Source organism: Pseudorasbora parva, chromosome 25, assembly GCF_024679245.1.
Source record: "Pseudorasbora parva isolate DD20220531a chromosome 25, ASM2467924v1, whole genome shotgun sequence".
NCBI classification, from domain to species: Eukaryota; Metazoa; Chordata; class Actinopteri; order Cypriniformes; family Gobionidae; genus Pseudorasbora; species Pseudorasbora parva.
Genome location: NC_090196.1, coordinates 8,882,118 through 8,899,305, shown reverse-complemented (window position 1 = coordinate 8,899,305; position 17,188 = coordinate 8,882,118). Strand labels below are relative to the sequence as shown.

The window sequence follows — 17,188 nt, the reverse complement described above, 5'->3', positions numbered from 1 at the left end:
CATTTGTTCTATAATTTTATAATATAGAAAATAATAGAATATTAACCCACTGCTGATTATATCTTTTTGAAGATTTGTAGCTTTTGAGGACAGAATTTTTGATGGGTCTTTATTTTGAGTCTAGAATTAGTCTAAAGGGTTTTATGTTTCTATGTTTACAGTATTTACTGCTGTAATTCTTCTTACGGCCACCTACACCACACACACACACACACACACACACACACACAGGGTGTGTTGTATAACACTGCAGGGAATGACTCACTGCTGCTTTGTGTTATGCTCTTTTGACGAGAACTGCAAGGAAAACACCAAGACCACACTTTACGCTAGGGTGTCACCGTTTCATTACTAGTTGCAGGTTTCCACGTCGTTATTCATGTATGTCATTATTTTGGTTATGTCATGTTTGTTAATAATTTTGGGGATGTGTTCGTTTCTGATCAATCACTGCTCTTGAAATCTCTTGATAACATCAGCATTGAGGGATGTCTTTTCTCATTGTAAGTGTGGTTAACATCTCTGCAGGGTGTGGAGGACGCGTTTTACACACTCGTACGAGAGATCCGTCAACATAAAATGAGGAAGCTGAACCCACCAGATGAGAGTGGACAGGACTGCATGAGCTGCCGCTGCGTCGTGTCGTGATTAAGGTGCTTAAATACACATAATGACATGCCTAATTTTAAAACAATAAACAGACCATGTGAAAGATATTGAAGCAACTGCATAACACATTGGTCTCTGTCTTGGTGTCTAAAGTTGTGCTGCGTAGTATTTTTGTGGAAACTGTGATACATGATGAATAGAATGTTTAAAAGCACAGAATTTTTTTTTGAAACGGAAATCTTTTGCAACATTATAAATGTCTTTTATATCACTTTGATGTGTAATATACCATCTCATTCAACCATACCGTAAAACGTACCATCTCATTTATTTATTTATTTATTTATTTATTACAGATTTTTATTTTATTTTTAAAGGAACTGGATTTGTGTTGGCCACGGTCATGGAAATCCTGTCACAAATAAAAATTTAATTAATATATTTAAAATAATTAATTAATTCAATGAATATAATATATAATCAATATAATTTTTATGATTATTATTTTTAAACACGCACACACACACACTGTGTATATATATGGAATATTCAAATTGTAAACACAGTAGTATTTTTTGTCTTTAAAAAAACAATAGAAATGTTGTCTGCCTTTTAAGTTGTTCATTTAAAAGAAAAAGAAAAAAAATCCTCTTAAAATTTTGAAATAATTTAGTTAAAATGTATTGGAGTTCTAGGAGAAAAAAAAACTAACAATTAAAAGTCACGACACATTATGGTATTTGGCTTTAAAGTAATGAGAATTGGCAGTGAAATTTTGTTTCAATTTTTTTATTATTTGATTTCCTCGTATTTAAACCTCTGTTTTCTTATCCCCAGCTGACTGGCGTGTGTTGGGAGAAGTTGACCCATGGCTCCGTGCGGCAGACTGGACCAGAGAGGAAAGATGGACCGTCTCATCTGAAAGCGACTGTTAAGGAAAAGCGAGCAAGGCCTCCTGCGTAACGAACATTTGAACAGGAAGGAGTCTTGTGTTGACCACCCGGGTGACCTCTCTGGTTGTCCACGTCTGCCTGATACACACCACTAATGACTTACTCGTTTATGTTCTTTATTTGTAACCCCAGTGTGCTCATGCTGGGCAACTCTGTGGATTTCTGCTAAATTATTGTTCTTGAAGTCTCAACACTGGTCTTATATGGACTTGGCACGTCTCATGACCTCAATATCACACAAAAACCTTCCTCAGCTCCGATGGAAAAGACTGGACACTAGTGACCTCATCCCAAGAACCCCGCCCCTCAGTTGCACCTCACAGAAAGCATATATCGGTTAGAGAGAATGTGTCGAAAAGAGTTGAAACTATGTACAAAATAATCTGGAGGGAGACGTTTTTGCTTAACGTGCAGGTTGTTTTAACATAATGTTTGTGAATAGGGCTTTGTGGAAATCAAAACGGAAGCATTAGTTATGTGTGCTGGTATATGTGTATGTTACGAACGAATGTTACCATTAGAAAATTAAAAAGGCTGACTGAATTTTCAAAAATAAAAATTGTTGAGTTGTTTGAAGAAGTTTTAGTTTTTTTTGGAATTCTATCTGTGGAAATCTTACGAAATTTAAAAGATTTTGTGGCAATAACCTAAATAAATATGCTGATTAAAAAAAAAATCTGTGCCAAGCACTAATGAGGAATCTATAAATATATAATATATATATATATATATACAGTCTTGTTCAAAATAATAGCAGTACAATGTGACTAACCAGAATAATCAAGGTTTTTAGTATATTTTTTATTGCTACGTGGCAAACAAGTTACCAGTAGGTTCAGTAGATTCTCAGAAAACAAACAAGACCCAGCATTCATGATATGCACGCTCTTAAGGCTGTGCAATTGGGAAATTAGTTGAAAGGGGTGTGTTCAAAAAAATAGCAGTGTCTACCTTTGACTGTACAAACTCAAAACTATTTTGTACAAACATTTTTTTTTTCTGGGATTTAGCAATCCTGTGAATCACTAAACTAATATTTAGTTGTATGACCACAGTTTTTTAAAACTGCTTGACATCTGTGTGGCATGGAGTCAACCAACTTGTGGCACCTCTCAGCTGTTATTCCACTCCATGATTCTTTAACAACATTCCACAATTCATTCACATTTCTTGGTTTTGCTTCAGAAACAGCATTTTTGATATCACCCCACAAGTTCTCAATTGGATTAAGGTCTGGAGATTGGGCTGGCCACTCCATAACATTAATTTTGTTGGTTTGGAACCAAGACTTTGCCCGTTTACTAGTGTGTTTTGGGTCATTGTCTTGTTGAAACAACCGTTTCAAGGGCATGTCCTCTTCAGCATAGGGCAACATGACCTCTTCAAGTATTTTAACATATGCAAACTGATCCATGATCCCTGGTATGCGATAAATAGGCCCAACACCATAGTAGGAGAAACATGCCCTTATCATGATGCTTGCACCTCCATGCTTCACTGTCTTCACTGTGTACTGTGGCTTGAATTCAGAGTTTGGGGGTCGTCTCACAAACTGCCTGTGGCCCTTGGACCCAAAAAGAACAATTTTACTCTCATCAGTCCACAAAATGTTCCTCCATTTCTCTTTAGGCCAGTTGATGTGTTCTTTGGCAAATTGTAACCTCTTCTGCACATGCCTTTTTTTTAAACAGAGGGACTTTGCGGGGGATTCTTGAAAATAGATTAGCTTCACACAGACGTCTTCTAACTGTCACAGTACTTACAGGTAGCTCCAGACTGTCTTTGATCATCCTGGAGGTGATCATTGGCTGAGCCTTTGCCATTCTGGTTATTCTTCTATCCATTTTGATGGTTGTCTTCCGTTTTCTTCCACGTCTCTCTGGTTTTGCTCTCCATTTTAAGGCATTGGAGATCATTTTAGCTGAACAGCCTATCATTTTTTGCACCTCTTTATAGGTTTTCCCCTCTCTAATCAACTTTTTAATCAAAGTACGCTGTTCTTCTGAACAATGTCTTCAACGACCCATTTTCCTCAGCTTTCAAATGCATGTTCAACAAGTGTTGGCTTCATCCTTAAATAGGGGCCACCTGATTCACACCTGTTTCTTCACAAAATTGATGACCTCAGTGATTGAATGCCACACTGCTATTTTTTTGAACACACCCCTTTCAACTAATTCAACTAATTGCCCAATTGCACAGCCTTAAGAGCGTGCATATCATGAATGCTGGGTCTCATTTGTTTTCTGAGAATCTACTGAACCTACTGGTAACTTGTTTGCCACGTAGCAATAAAAAAATATACGAAAAACCTTGATTATTCTGGTTAGTCACATTGTACTGCTATTATTTTGAACAAGACTGTATATATATATATATATATATATATATATATATATATATATATATATATATATATATATATATATATATATATATATATATATATATACATACATACAGGTCCTTCTTAAAAAATTTGCATATGTAATAAAAGTTCATTATTTTCCATAATGGAATGATAAAAATTAAACTTTCATATATTTTAGATTCATTGCACACCAACTGAAATATTTCAGGTCTTTTATTGTTTTAATACTGATGATTTTGGCATACAGCTCATGAAAATCTAAAAAAAATAGCATATTTCATCTGATACAAGAAAAGTGTTTTTAAAGGTCCCATTCTTCGCGTGTTTTTGAAGCTTTGATTATGTTTACACTTTGCAATATAACGTATTCATGTTTCGCGTGTAAAAAAACAGTATTTTTCACACAATTTACTTATCTGTATACCGCTGTTTCCTCTGTCCTAAAAACGGCCTGATGATTTCCTTGTTCTATGAAGTCCCTCCTTCAGAAACACGTAACGAGTTCTGATTGGGCCAGCGCTTCCCGCGCTGTGATTGGACAGCAGCTTAGCACACTTTGCCCGGAAAGGTCCCACCTCTTATCATAACGGGTAGATACGCGCTCAATGTTATTGCAAAAATGTCTATATTGCCTTATCAATTTGAGCCAGAATCAGACCCGGAGAATATCGAAGAGGATCGATTACAACCTGCTCAGGAAAGACATTTGCTGGATGTTTCAGAATGGTAAGCTGTTTATTCAGTAGTTTAAACTGATCATTACAAACACCAACAATTGATGGTGTGAATGAATTACTACACTTTTATATGCTAAGTTTTTCGGATTAGTTTCAATTACCATCTAACGTTAGTTAACAAAGCTAAACAGTGTTGCACTTTGTGTCATGAGTTACATAAACTGTTAAACGGACCAACTTAAATAATAAAATACACTTACCGGTTGTGGTCCATAAACAACGCCTTCTCCAGACAAAGAGGGAACTGCGTCATCTTTTAAGAATAATCTTTCTGCGAATCCGGCATTAAACTGATTGAGATTGAGGAAGCAGTCCTCAGCAAAATGTGCTGCACATAGTTTCATTGATCTCTACGTACATCGTCCGTGGGAAGGCCAAACAAAGGTGATTTGACTCCGGGATGAAAATAACAGCGTTTCAATGGCATGGCGACAAACACACTCTACAAAAACAACGCTTCCTATTCTCGACCTGCGAGAGCAAAAGTACCACTCCCCCGAATTTGCGTGTTCTTGTGGGCGGAGGGTTCGTCAACAAACGGTTTTAGTTGCGTCATTAAACCTGGAAGTGCAGAGGTGTAGTCCAAACCGGCCGTTCGCTGTAGGCTTTGAAAGGGAACTCCTGTTAAATAAAATATCTGGCTTGGCATTGAACTTTGAGCTTTATAATTTTACAGGTATTATTTATGCTCTAACAGCAACATCACACACTAACTAAAGTTTGAAAGATGGAATCGCAAAGAATGGGACCTTTAATACAAAAAAAGTCAACCTTCAAATAATTATGTTCAGTTATGCACTCAATGCTTGGTCGGGAATCCTTTTGCAGAAATGACTGCTTCAATGCGGCGTGGCATGGAGGCGATCAGCCTGTGGCACTGCTGAGGTGTTATGGAGGCCCAGGATGCTTTGATAGCGGCCTTAAGCTCATCCAGAGTGTTGGGTCTTGCATCTCTCAACTTTCGCTTCACAATATCCCACAGATTCTCCATGGGGTTCAGGTCAAGAGAGTTGGCAGGCCAATTGAGCACAGTAATACCATGGTCAGTAAACCATTTACCAGTGGTTTTGGCACTGTGAGCAGGTGCCAGGTCGTGCTGAAAAACTAAATCTTCATCTCCATAAAGCTCTTCAGCAGATGGAAGCATGAAGTGCTCCATTGACCCTGCCCTTGATAAAACACAGTGGACCAACACCAGCAGCTGACATGGCACCCCAGACCATCACTGACTGTGGGTACTTGACACTGGACTTCAGGCATTTTGGCATTTCCTTCTCCCCAGTCTTCCTCCAGACTCTGGCACCTTGATTTCCGAATGACATGCAAAATTTGCTTTCATCTGAAAAAAGTACTTTGGACCACTGAGCAACAGTCCAGTGCTGCTTCTCTGTAGCCCAAAGTGGCTTGACCTGGGGAATGCGGCACCTGTAGCCCATTTCCTGCACACGCCTGTGCACGGTGGCTCTGGATGTTTCTACTCCAGGCTCAGTCCACTGCTTCCGCAGGTCTCCAAGGTCTGGAATCGGTCCTTCTCCACAATCTTCCTCAGGATCCGGTCACCTCTTTTCGTTGTGCAGCGTTTTTTGCCACACTTTTTCCTTCCCACAGACTTCCACTGAGGTGCCTTGATACAGCACTCTGGGAACAGCTTATTCGTTCGGAAATTTCTTTCTGTGTCTTACCCTCTCACTTGAGGGTGTCAATGATGGCCTTCTGGACAGCAGTCAGGTCAGCAGTCTTACCCATGATTGCAGTTTTGAGTAATAAACCAGGCTGGGAGTTTTTAAAAGCCTCAATTATCTTTTGCAGGTGTTTAGAGTTAATTAGTTGATTCAGATGATTAGGTTAATAGCTTGTTTAGAGAACCTTTTCATGATATGCTAATTTTTTTAGAAGGACCTGTATATATTAGGGCTGTGCGATATTGAAGAAAAATGCGCTATGCAATCAGTGGCGCCACCCCGCTGGCCATAGCGTAGGTTTGGGGGGGACGCTAGGTACTAGTCCCAATCAATATTTAGAATAAGCAAAATGACGCGTCCCGTATCAAACCAATACGGACGCGATGCACAAGATTGCGTTTTAGAGGCGCTTTGCTGCCATAGCGACGGAGTCTCGAGAACATGCGCTGGAAACTTGCGCGTTTTTTTTAAAAACATGCGAGGTCGCGTCCACAGTTTGAACGCAAGAGGATTTCGAGATATAGGGCTGAATAGAAAAAAAGGTATCATGAGTGGGTCTGTCCAGTAACTTAAGATGAACCTAAGACAAACTGCACCCTTTGCAGAGAAGCATTTCAGTGTCTCAGACTGTCTGACTTAAAGCATGCGATGACACTCAGACACATCCGTGAACTAAAGGTAGGCCTACTGTTTTTTTAATGGATAATATAATATTCCATACATTAGATCAGAGCAGAGCTTGGCAGACTTATTTTTCTAGACATTAGAACGGTTAATTAATAGATTATAGCATATTAATGTTATCAATTTATCATTTAGCAGTTGATATTTAAAAAATATTTAGATTAAAATGGGACAAATAATTACATAATAATATAGTCATAATAGTAAATTAATAAAGAGGATTAAACATTTTTGAATTTCAGAATTGTCAGTAAAGTGGTTACTGGTTCAGAATGACTGTTTAAAGAGACAGTGCACCCAAAAATGAAAAATCTGTCATAATTTCCTCACCCTCAAGTTGTTCCAAACATGGAACAACTTATATGAAGAATATGAAGACACATTCCTACCATGGAAGTCAATGTTGGCCCCAAAGCAAACATTTGGTTACAAACGTTCTTCAAAATATATTATGTTCAACAGAAAGAAGAAACTCATACAGGTTTGGAACATCATGAGGGAGAGTAAATGATGACAGAAATTTCATTTTTGGATGAACTATCCCTTTAAAGTACACCAATACAGGCTACTAAAGAGATCTTTAGAAATAAATAAAATAATCAAAAGTAAAATTATTTAAAATGTGTTCTGTTGCAAGTTTACATACTTGATTCCATGTTTATTGTTGAGCTGCTGTCATTGTTTCATTGTCACTCTTATCACTCTTTACTGCCTAAGTTCATAAATTATTTTCAAAAACGGATTCAAAACTGATTTGGAAAAAAAAGCATACACACAAAATAACTTATTTTCAATATAAAAAGTGATTGTGGACTGGATATTTTTTTGACCTTTTATCACAGTCTTGGACATGTCAAAGATTAGTACAACACTGGCTCTGATGCATTGTTAGTTTGTGTGCAGCATCAGATTTACATTTTTTTAATCCCTCATTTATATGCAGTTATTATATTCTATACAAATGCCAGAAACTAAGCTTCTTCTTTTTTCTTCAGCACAGGCCTATCTAAAGGGTTAATGGTGGGTTAACCTGGTTATCAACTGTAAAAAATACACATTTTACCTCTTCCCAACTTGGAAAACCACCAACAATCAAGAATGCATGATTATATGGTGTCATGGCTTTCCAATAATTTTTTTTTTGGCTATAATGGAAGTCAATGGGGCAAAAACAGCCATGAACAGTAAATGAGGGAGAAAAAAATCTGATGCTGCACAAAAACTAACAATGCATCAAAGCTAAAGTTGTTACAAATCTTTGACATGCCCAAGACTTTTATATATGTATTTTATATTTAAAATAAGTCATTTTGTGTGTATGTTTTTTTTTTTTCAAACCCGTTTTGAAAATCATTTATGAACTTGGAAAATAAAGAGTATTATTATATTGGTACTGGATAATTTGAACTAAAGAGCCTCATAAATTAATAGACTTATTAATAAACTTTGCGCGCCCAGACAGCAACAGGTCAGCGCATGCCCGTCAGTCAACAATTTCAAAAAAAGTAAACGTTAGAAGACGAAGACTACTGGTAAGTAAATAAGTAAAAAAAAAATTTTTTAGTAAAAGACGACGCGGAATTATGTGTCGTGACGTGCTACAGGCCGGTTTACTACACCAGTAGAATACAATTTTGAAATTATGGTTTCTAGTTTTGGTGTGCCACCCCAAGATTTTAAGTGGCCCCATCTGGCCACCCCTATGAAAAATTTCTGGAGGCGCCACTGTATGCAATATCTTGTTAAATAATGCGATATTCTATATGCAATACAATATTGCTATTAGTGTGTGAATTCTATTTAAAAAAATATTTAAAAACTGAGAATGATACCATTTGTGTTTCAAATTCTCTTTGGAAAAAAAAGCATCGCTACAACTTCTAAAAGTGATCAGCAGTGTTTTAACAAACATTTATGTCACAAATCGTTCACGTTTCAGTGTGTGCCAGATAGCGGGAGACTGCAAGTTATTGTTTTTCACAAATTATTGCATTTAATAACTATTTTTAATGTCAAGCAAGTCACATTAGTAACAGTTGTGTGCACAGTCTATTCTCTGCTATATGTGTCAACCTAAAACGTACACTTTTCACAATGTTAAAGTAGCCTATTAAAGCTGCCCTAAAATGAGTTGAAACATTTTTCTCTGATATCTACATAGAGGGTATGTGGCTTATCCAAGGGCAAAAATTGTCCAGATACAGTTTTACAGGTCCATTTACAACACTATAAATTGTACCTAGGATGTAATGCTCTGTTTTTGCCTTATTTGGAAGAGTCATGAATATTAATCTTGAGCTCTGCACTGATTGGCTTATTTCAGCCGCTCACAGCACAGCACAGCAGTTCAGTTCAGTTTGTCCACTTGTCCTGACCACCCTGACAGAACATAGACCGACTGAATGACACTTTAAACAGAACATCTCAAATGGAGATTGCTAAAATGCAGCTTACTTGTTTATTGGTGTTTTTAGATCATCCGCGTGCGAGAGCATATGTTTGCAGATTATACATGTTTAGGTAAAACACCCGATAGCAGAGGCCTGCACGAGTCCATTTTTGGAGACACGTCCACGCCCGTACCCACAAAGTTTAGAACCAGATCCGACCCGTGACCCGTGAAAGTATCAAATTAATCCACACCCACCCAGACCCGTTAATATTTGGCCCGTTACCCGACCCATGCCCGTGATAAATCACACATGCTAAAATAATTTCAATTAAAATGCTTTATTTTTTTATCTTGCACCTCTCTCAACATCATAACAGTGTCATGAATGGGCTAATGAAACAGGCTGTGCCTTAAAAGACTCGTTGTCAACAATTTTATATACTCCACTCACCAACTTTACTTTTACTTCATCCATTGCTAATCCTGCAACCCTCGCTCTATCTGGGCTACGAGAGGCACAAAAGTCACAGTGGTGGTGACGTGATGGGTCAAATGGCATATTGTTGTTGCGTGTATGTGTATTAGTAATTTGGACATAGAAATTGCAATACAGAATGTCGGGGGGGGGGGGGGGGGGGGGTAGAAGGAGGCGGGAACTGGCAAATATTTAAAAGAATTTAACCAAGCAAAACGAAAGTAACGTGGGCAGCCCCTCACGGACAACTGCCACGCGCACACACATAATAAAACGTAAACACAACTCAACATCAAATCCAGGTCTGGTGATCTCTCGTCCTTTATTGGTGTCGCTCATCCTTATATGCCTCAAGCTCCCTCATGAGAGGACTCAAGATCGTTTGGCTCGCAGGTGACGCTCATTCATCATCACGCTCGCTCGCTCTCTCGCTCGTCCACCTCGCCACAGAAATATTGCACATATTTTTCATCCGCGCTACTACTCGCCTGCACAGAGTTAATTATCCGCCCGCATCCCCGCCGGTGAATTTTATAAATGTCACAATCCACCCGTTTTAGCCAATTTTAAGCGGGTACCCGCGGATATCCAACCCTTTGCAGGACTCTACCGGATAGTATACGTGTTCTTTTCACAGAAAAGCTCTTTCTGGGGGATTTAATTACTGAAACCCTGCAAACGCAAGCAAGAACGCTTTTCCTTCCCTCAGACAAAACCAAAACCAGTGATTTTAGACTCGTCTTTTTTCGTCAACGATATTGCATGTTTATATAACTTTAATCACAATGTAGGCTACGCAGTGACTGTGATGTACTCTGAAATACAAGCATGCAAAAAAATCTTACTTATCATAGAGAGTGGACTTAGAGAGTGAGAGGATGTCTGAGGAATGGAGGAGAAGTGTTTTGGTGCCGATTTTAAGAACAAGGGAGATGGGCAGAGTTGTGAAAACTACAGAGGTATTAAGCTGATGAGCCATGCAATGAAGTTGTGGGAAAGAGTAGAGGAAGGAAGGCTAAGGGGAGAAGTGGATATTTGTGAGCAGCAGTATGGTTTCATGCCAAGAAAGAGCCCTACAGATGCATTATTTTCTTTGAGAATGTTAATGGGCACCTACAGAGAGGGTCAGAAAGAGCTGCATTGTGTCTTTGTAGATTTAGAGAAAACATATGACAGAGTGCCAAGAGAGGAGCTGTGGTATTGTTTGAGGAGGTCTGGAGTGGCAGATAAGTATGTTAGAGTGGTCCAGGATATGCATGAGAGCAGTGGGACATTGGTGAGGTGTGGTGTAGGTGAGACAGAGGACTTCACGGTGAAGGTGGGACTGCATCAAGGATCGGCTCTGAGCCCCTTCTTGTTTGCGGTGGTAATGGACAGGCTGACAGATGAGGTCAGACAGGAATGTCCATGGACTATGATGTTTGCGTATGACATTGTGATCTGTAATGAGAGCAAAAGAGACAAAGTTAGAGAAGTCAGGTTGAGATGGTTTGGATATGTTTAGAGGAGGGAGAGTGAATATATCAGTAAAAGGATGCTGAGGTTAGAGCTGCCAGGCAGGAGATCAAGAGGAAGACCAAAGAGGAGGTTTATGGATGTAGTGAAGGAGGACATGAAGGTAGTCTGTCTGAGAGAAGAGTATACAGAGGATAGGAATAGATGGAGGCAGATGATTTGCTGTGGTGACCCCTGAAGGGAACAGCCGAAAGAAAAAGAACGAATACTTTCCGTACTCACTTAATATATATATCAGAGCATCGGAGGGCCACGCCTGTCCCAGATATATGATCCTTTTTTTCAATGCTAAAATCAGTACAGACAATAAAACAATAAAATGTGTCAGCATACACTGTTCACCATATTTGAACTTTTTTCAAGTCACAGCCTGCAAAATGTTCTTGTACTTAATCTTGACTTTTTTTTTCCACAAATGTTTGTTCATTAAGAAAGATAGACAGATAATAGAGATAAAATAGATAAACAATTATATAGATACAATTTTTTAATCAAATCATCAGATTATAGATTAGATAGAAAATATAAAATCTAAGGGTAGATAGATGAGAGATTAAACAGACAGATAAAATAAACTAAATATATAAAATAGATGCACATAGTGGATACGTGTTTGTAATTAATCTGCATGATACATTTCCCAAGTAACATACATGCCCACTGGTCACATAAAAGCCAAAGTGTACAACTGTTAATTTGTGGAAATGACAAGTAAATCTTTTTGTAATTATGATGGTTTCAGTACTGGTTATTTTGACCATTTATGCATTCAATTGGTCTGCTATTGTCTGCCAGGCTTTTTATTTTTATTTTTATTTTTATTTTATTATAGCAGACGTATTTCTCTTTTTACATATTAGTTCACTCTTCATATATTTCCATTATAATCTGTTGGACAATTTTTTGCTTCATTGATTCTGTGATTGATCCCGTGGTGTGTTTAAGAATGCTGTCAATGTGCACTTATCCCAACTATATAGCTTGACATAGCTGCACATACTCATCCTGGCTCACCAAACGTGCAACGGACTAAGCCAAGATGTTTTGATTAAACTAGGTCAAGTTGTTTATCCTTTTCCTTTTCTGTTATCCTGGCTTTCTTAATTTTACCTTTGTGCAATAGCCCTCTGTTGTAGCACTTAAAAGCTTTTGTTGTTACACAGATACATGTTTATGTGCAGTTTATTTGTTCTGAATGACCTTTAGTTTATAGATCACAGTTCATCCCAGTTTGCATAAATCTCCTAAAACGGCTCTGCTATTGGCTGTTTCAGATAAAAACATGGTTTATTGAGCTGAAGGCAGCACTCTTATAAACATCATAAACTTCCTGTTGTGAAAAACACTAAGATCTTCAGGAGCTAAACAGCACTTCTTGTGACAATTTGTATGTTTAATCTGAAGTCATGACGATAACACCAGTCCGTGATCTAAGGAGGAAATTACCCAAGGTAAAAGTTTGATAATTTCTTATGTAAATATCTGTCAATTTGTTTTTGGTAAAGGGATAGTTTAAAAATGAAAATTCTGGTATAATTTACTCAGCCTTAAGTTGTTCCAAACCTGTATGAATTTATTTTTTTCTGCTGAACACAGAAGATATTTTGAAGAATGTGGGCAACCAAAAGTATTGACTTTCATAGTATTTGATTTCTATACTATGCAAGTACTGTGTTCAGCAGACAAAATAAATTCACACAGGTGTGAAACAACCTAAAGGTTAATTATTACTTACAAATATGGCATTGCGTAAATACTTAAAAACATGTATGTTGATGTGTTTTCAGACATATGCTCACAGGAGAAAGGTGCTGTCAGAGATCTCTACAGTTTTGTCTCAGCATCGGTTTCTTGAGCCAGTTCTGGAGAGATTTGGTGAGCAATTAATTCAGTTTATTTGTGTAGCATTCTCACAAAATATCTGTGAGTGTTTGGAAACTGGCTTTAAACTTTAAGTTTACATATCCTGTTTAACTTCAGAATACATTACATAATACCTTTTCCCCAAGAGTGTAAGAAAAAGCTTTGCCATCACCGAATTATCACAGAATAAAATATAATTGCATAGAGGCTGCTGTCTGTTGACATCCATGTTTGTTTCATAGCCTACATAATCTAGGACAGTAGAGTTCAGCAGAATGTCCTGTCGAATGACTCCTCAATTGTTAAAATGTGTTGTGTGTGGACTGACTCTGTTAGGTTTTTTGCTCCTCTCTGACAGCCAAAGACTAAAATCTGTTCTAGTCAATGGAAACAGTCTTTTAGGCCCAATTTTAACCATCTGAGCTCTCCTAACTGACCATCTCACATCGTCTGAAGCACAGGGGTGCATTTAGAGCGTGTCCGAATTCACTGTTGCTAGTTTAACAACTGAAAAAATGGTCAGCGCACCAGGCACAGGGTCCAACAGGGTTGTACCTATTCCCTTAATGAGTCATGATGGTTTTGGGCGTAACTTACAATAAACCAATCAGAGTCTCATCTACCAGTCCCTTTAAAAGCCAGTTGCACTCGCCATGGTGGATTCAATCAGATTCAGAGGAATTTGCGAGCGGAAAGACTGATGCTTCTCCAGAGAGGAATCCTTTTATTTTTAATATTTAAAAATGTTTGTGTGCTGCTGCGTGTCCCTATTTGTGTAATAAGCATAAACAATAAGAGTGTATGTGCTTTGTGCACTCGCCTATAGGCGCATAAATGCCCTTTAAATAACCCAAAAAATACTGCACTATTGACTTCAGACCAGGTTTTTGTTGGTCAATGGCACAGTCGTTTTAAGTTCCTCAAAATAGCAACGCATCAACAATGCGCCTGAACACTTCGTTTTCAGACCAACACACTCATTGGCGAACAGATGGGTGCAAGTGCATTTGCTAATTGAACAACATGGCGCTGGACGTGAAAATGATAACTGCGTCAGGCTGAAAGTATTAAAAAACCCTTGCGTCGTGCCTGCCGTCACATTGTGCAGGGTGTATGATAGGGCCCTTAGAATGTTTTAACTAGTCGTTAAGTGTGTCCCCAGCTAAAGAGTGAACTTATGAGTGTATGTTTATGTTTCTAGATCTAGAATTTTTCTTTCAGTTTTTCATTTTCTTGTAATTTCCTCACAGTCTTTAATGATGGCACAGCAAAGAATTTGATGAGTTTGACTGGAACTATTGAGATGTTTTTTAAAGGTAAGTTAGACCATGAAGATACTGCAAGTGGACTTACTTCCCTGTTGTTTTACAGTCAAGAAACATGTTATGCAGAAAACAAAACACTTCTACACTTTATGCTTTAGGGAATCGGTACAATATTCCAGTTCGTTTGTGGCTAAAGGAAAGTTATCCACACACTGCGCCCCTCTGCTATCTGAAACCCACCCGTGAAATGATGGTTGTGACCAGCAAATACGTCAACAGCAATGGAGAGATCCTGATGCCTTACCTGGACGAGTGGAGACATGTAAGACTGCAGCTTGAAAATGCCACAATGGTTTTGGCCTTCCACAAATAATTTGCAATTTTCTCTCTTCTAATGAAATCATCTGTTTGTTTGGGGTTTTATTCACAGCCCCAATGTGACTTGCACGGTTTGATTCAGGTCATGATGACCGTGTTTAGCGAGGTCCCTCCTCTGCGAATGTGTCTTGACCTAGAAGATTGTGAGTATAGTTTCCTTGTTTATTCCAATCATCACATAAACTTTTCACTTTATAGAGCAGTTTAACTCCTGAATCTCTTCATATGTCCTAATTGCTTCAGGGAAACAGATAAGCAGGCAGTTTAGGCTTGGTTTAGGCTATCTGAAATATGATAGTGTTCAAAGGTTAAAAGGAAATTATCAATGACACGTGTACGGCAACAGAAAAACATGCCATTTTGATGACAAAGTGATATACAGTTGAAAAAAAAAACGCTTGCTGAATTTGTGAAAATGTGAATAATTTTAACAAAATAAGAGAGATCATACAAAATGCATGTTATTTTTTATTTAGTGCTGTCCTGAATAAGATATTTCACATAAAATATGTTTACATATAGTCCAAAAAACAAAGAAATAGCTGAATTTATAAAAAAAATTACATACTGTACCTTTTATTTCCTAATGCTATGTGTGTCATTCCCTGGATGATCCAAGCTGTTTTTTTGTTTTGTAATAGTTGTTTTTGAGTCTCTTGTTTTGTTTTAGTTAAACTGCCCAATATTCTTTAGAAAAATCCTCCAGGTCCTGCCAATTCTTTAGTTTTCCAGCATCTTTTGCAAATTTAAATCCTTTCAAGCAGTGACTGTATAATTTTGAGATTCATCTTTTTACGCTGAGGAAAATTGAGGAATGGAAACACAACTATTAAAAAAGGTTGAAACATTCAAAGATGCTCCAGAAGGAAACACAAAGCATTCGGAGCCGGGGGGTGAAAAGAAAAAACAAACAGCCATGGATAATCCAGGGAACGACACACAGTATTAAGAATCAAGGGTACATAAACTTTTCAACGGGGTAATTTTAATGAATTCAGACTCTTTTGTATCTTGTGGACTATATGTAAACATATTTTATGTAAAATAAGTTACCCAGGACAGCACTAAATAAAAAAAATATATATTGTATATATATTATTTTGTTAAAATTATTCATATCTTCTCAAGTGGTTCCCATTTCACAACTTTTTCTTGCAACTGTATGCTTAATTATTTTGCACTCTTATAGCAGGATACATTTCTATGTGTGTGGATATTTTGGTAAAATTACAACTCTTTTAAAAAATAAACAACTGTTTATTTACAGCAAGTTCTGCTCCGAAAGCTCACACTCTTGAGGAATTCTCACATGTGACGCTGGATAGAGAGGACGACCTTCCTTACTCCGAACATAATGAAACCATCTGTTAGTTTGCTAAATGTCTTTGCAATATGATTTGTATATATAACTTTTGTATAAAAATAATAATGAATGTTAAATTTGAGCAGTATGAATAAATGTCATGTAGATTTTCTGTAAATATGCCTACACAAGTGATATGTTTATGATGCAATGTTTCCATAGATATCATGCTCATTAAAATGTTTTTCATTTTATATTTTGACCTGTATTATATCAAAAACATATACTCCGCTATGTAAATGAGCAGATATTATCATTCACTACATATTCACTCTCATTTTATGAACATGAAGGTTTATTATCTTGGGTGTTACATATGAGGACATTATATTTTAGTAAATTTGACACCTTACATGTCAGTTTTTTGGATGTCCTTTAAAGAAAACATTCAAGGCTTTTTTTTCTTTTCTTTTTTTTTAGAGATACCATTTTTTTTGAGGTTCTACCAGGACAACAACTTCTCCTTGGTCTTTAATAATGACTGAATGATGAAATTTAGCACTTTAATGGAAATGTTATAATATTTTGCAATTATGATTTAAATTGACACATTTTCAAATTGTTTGACATAAATCAACATCTTAGGAAAATGTTATGGAGTTTATAATCAAAATATGACTTTTTGTTATTAAATATAATTGTTCCAATAAAATATTAGATATTATTATGAGAATGTTTCCAACTGTTACTGCCATTATTACACTTCTGTTGCTCCAAGAACACATTAATATGCAAATTAGAGAGTGACTGCATTGCATTGAATGGGAAACCCATGTATGGCCATTTTACATCGAGCCCATTCATTCAGTTATAGGCTCTCCCATAACGTAGTTCAGAATCATCTTTATTTACAAAGTTTGGTTATGAAAAAATTGGTGAATGAAAAAAAATCCTCTTGTTT

General features: G+C 37.2%; 2 protein-coding genes across 2 annotated transcripts in view; both read left to right on the top strand.

Annotated features, from left to right (window-relative positions):
- Window positions 1–2,141, top strand: part of hrasa (HRas proto-oncogene, GTPase a) — a 47,414-nt gene extending 45,273 nt beyond the window's left edge. The window contains exons 5-6 of the mRNA XM_067436290.1: window positions 529–653; window positions 1,447–2,141. Of these exons, the coding sequence (XP_067292391.1) occupies window positions 529–648 (120 nt within the window). The 3' untranslated portion in view covers window positions 649–653; window positions 1,447–2,141. The remainder of the gene's footprint in view (window positions 1–528; window positions 654–1,446) is intronic.
- A 10,683-nt stretch (window positions 2,142–12,824) lies between these two features.
- Window positions 12,825–16,555, top strand: zgc:123278 (uncharacterized protein LOC641569 homolog). The gene is made up of 6 exons (XM_067437277.1): window positions 12,825–12,869; window positions 13,206–13,293; window positions 14,532–14,597; window positions 14,705–14,868; window positions 14,977–15,067; window positions 16,192–16,555. Exons 1-6 carry the CDS (start codon window positions 12,825–12,827, stop codon window positions 16,293–16,295), a joined length of 558 nt encoding a protein of 185 aa, XP_067293378.1. The 3' UTR covers window positions 16,296–16,555.
- Window positions 16,556–17,188: the final 633 nt, after the last annotated feature.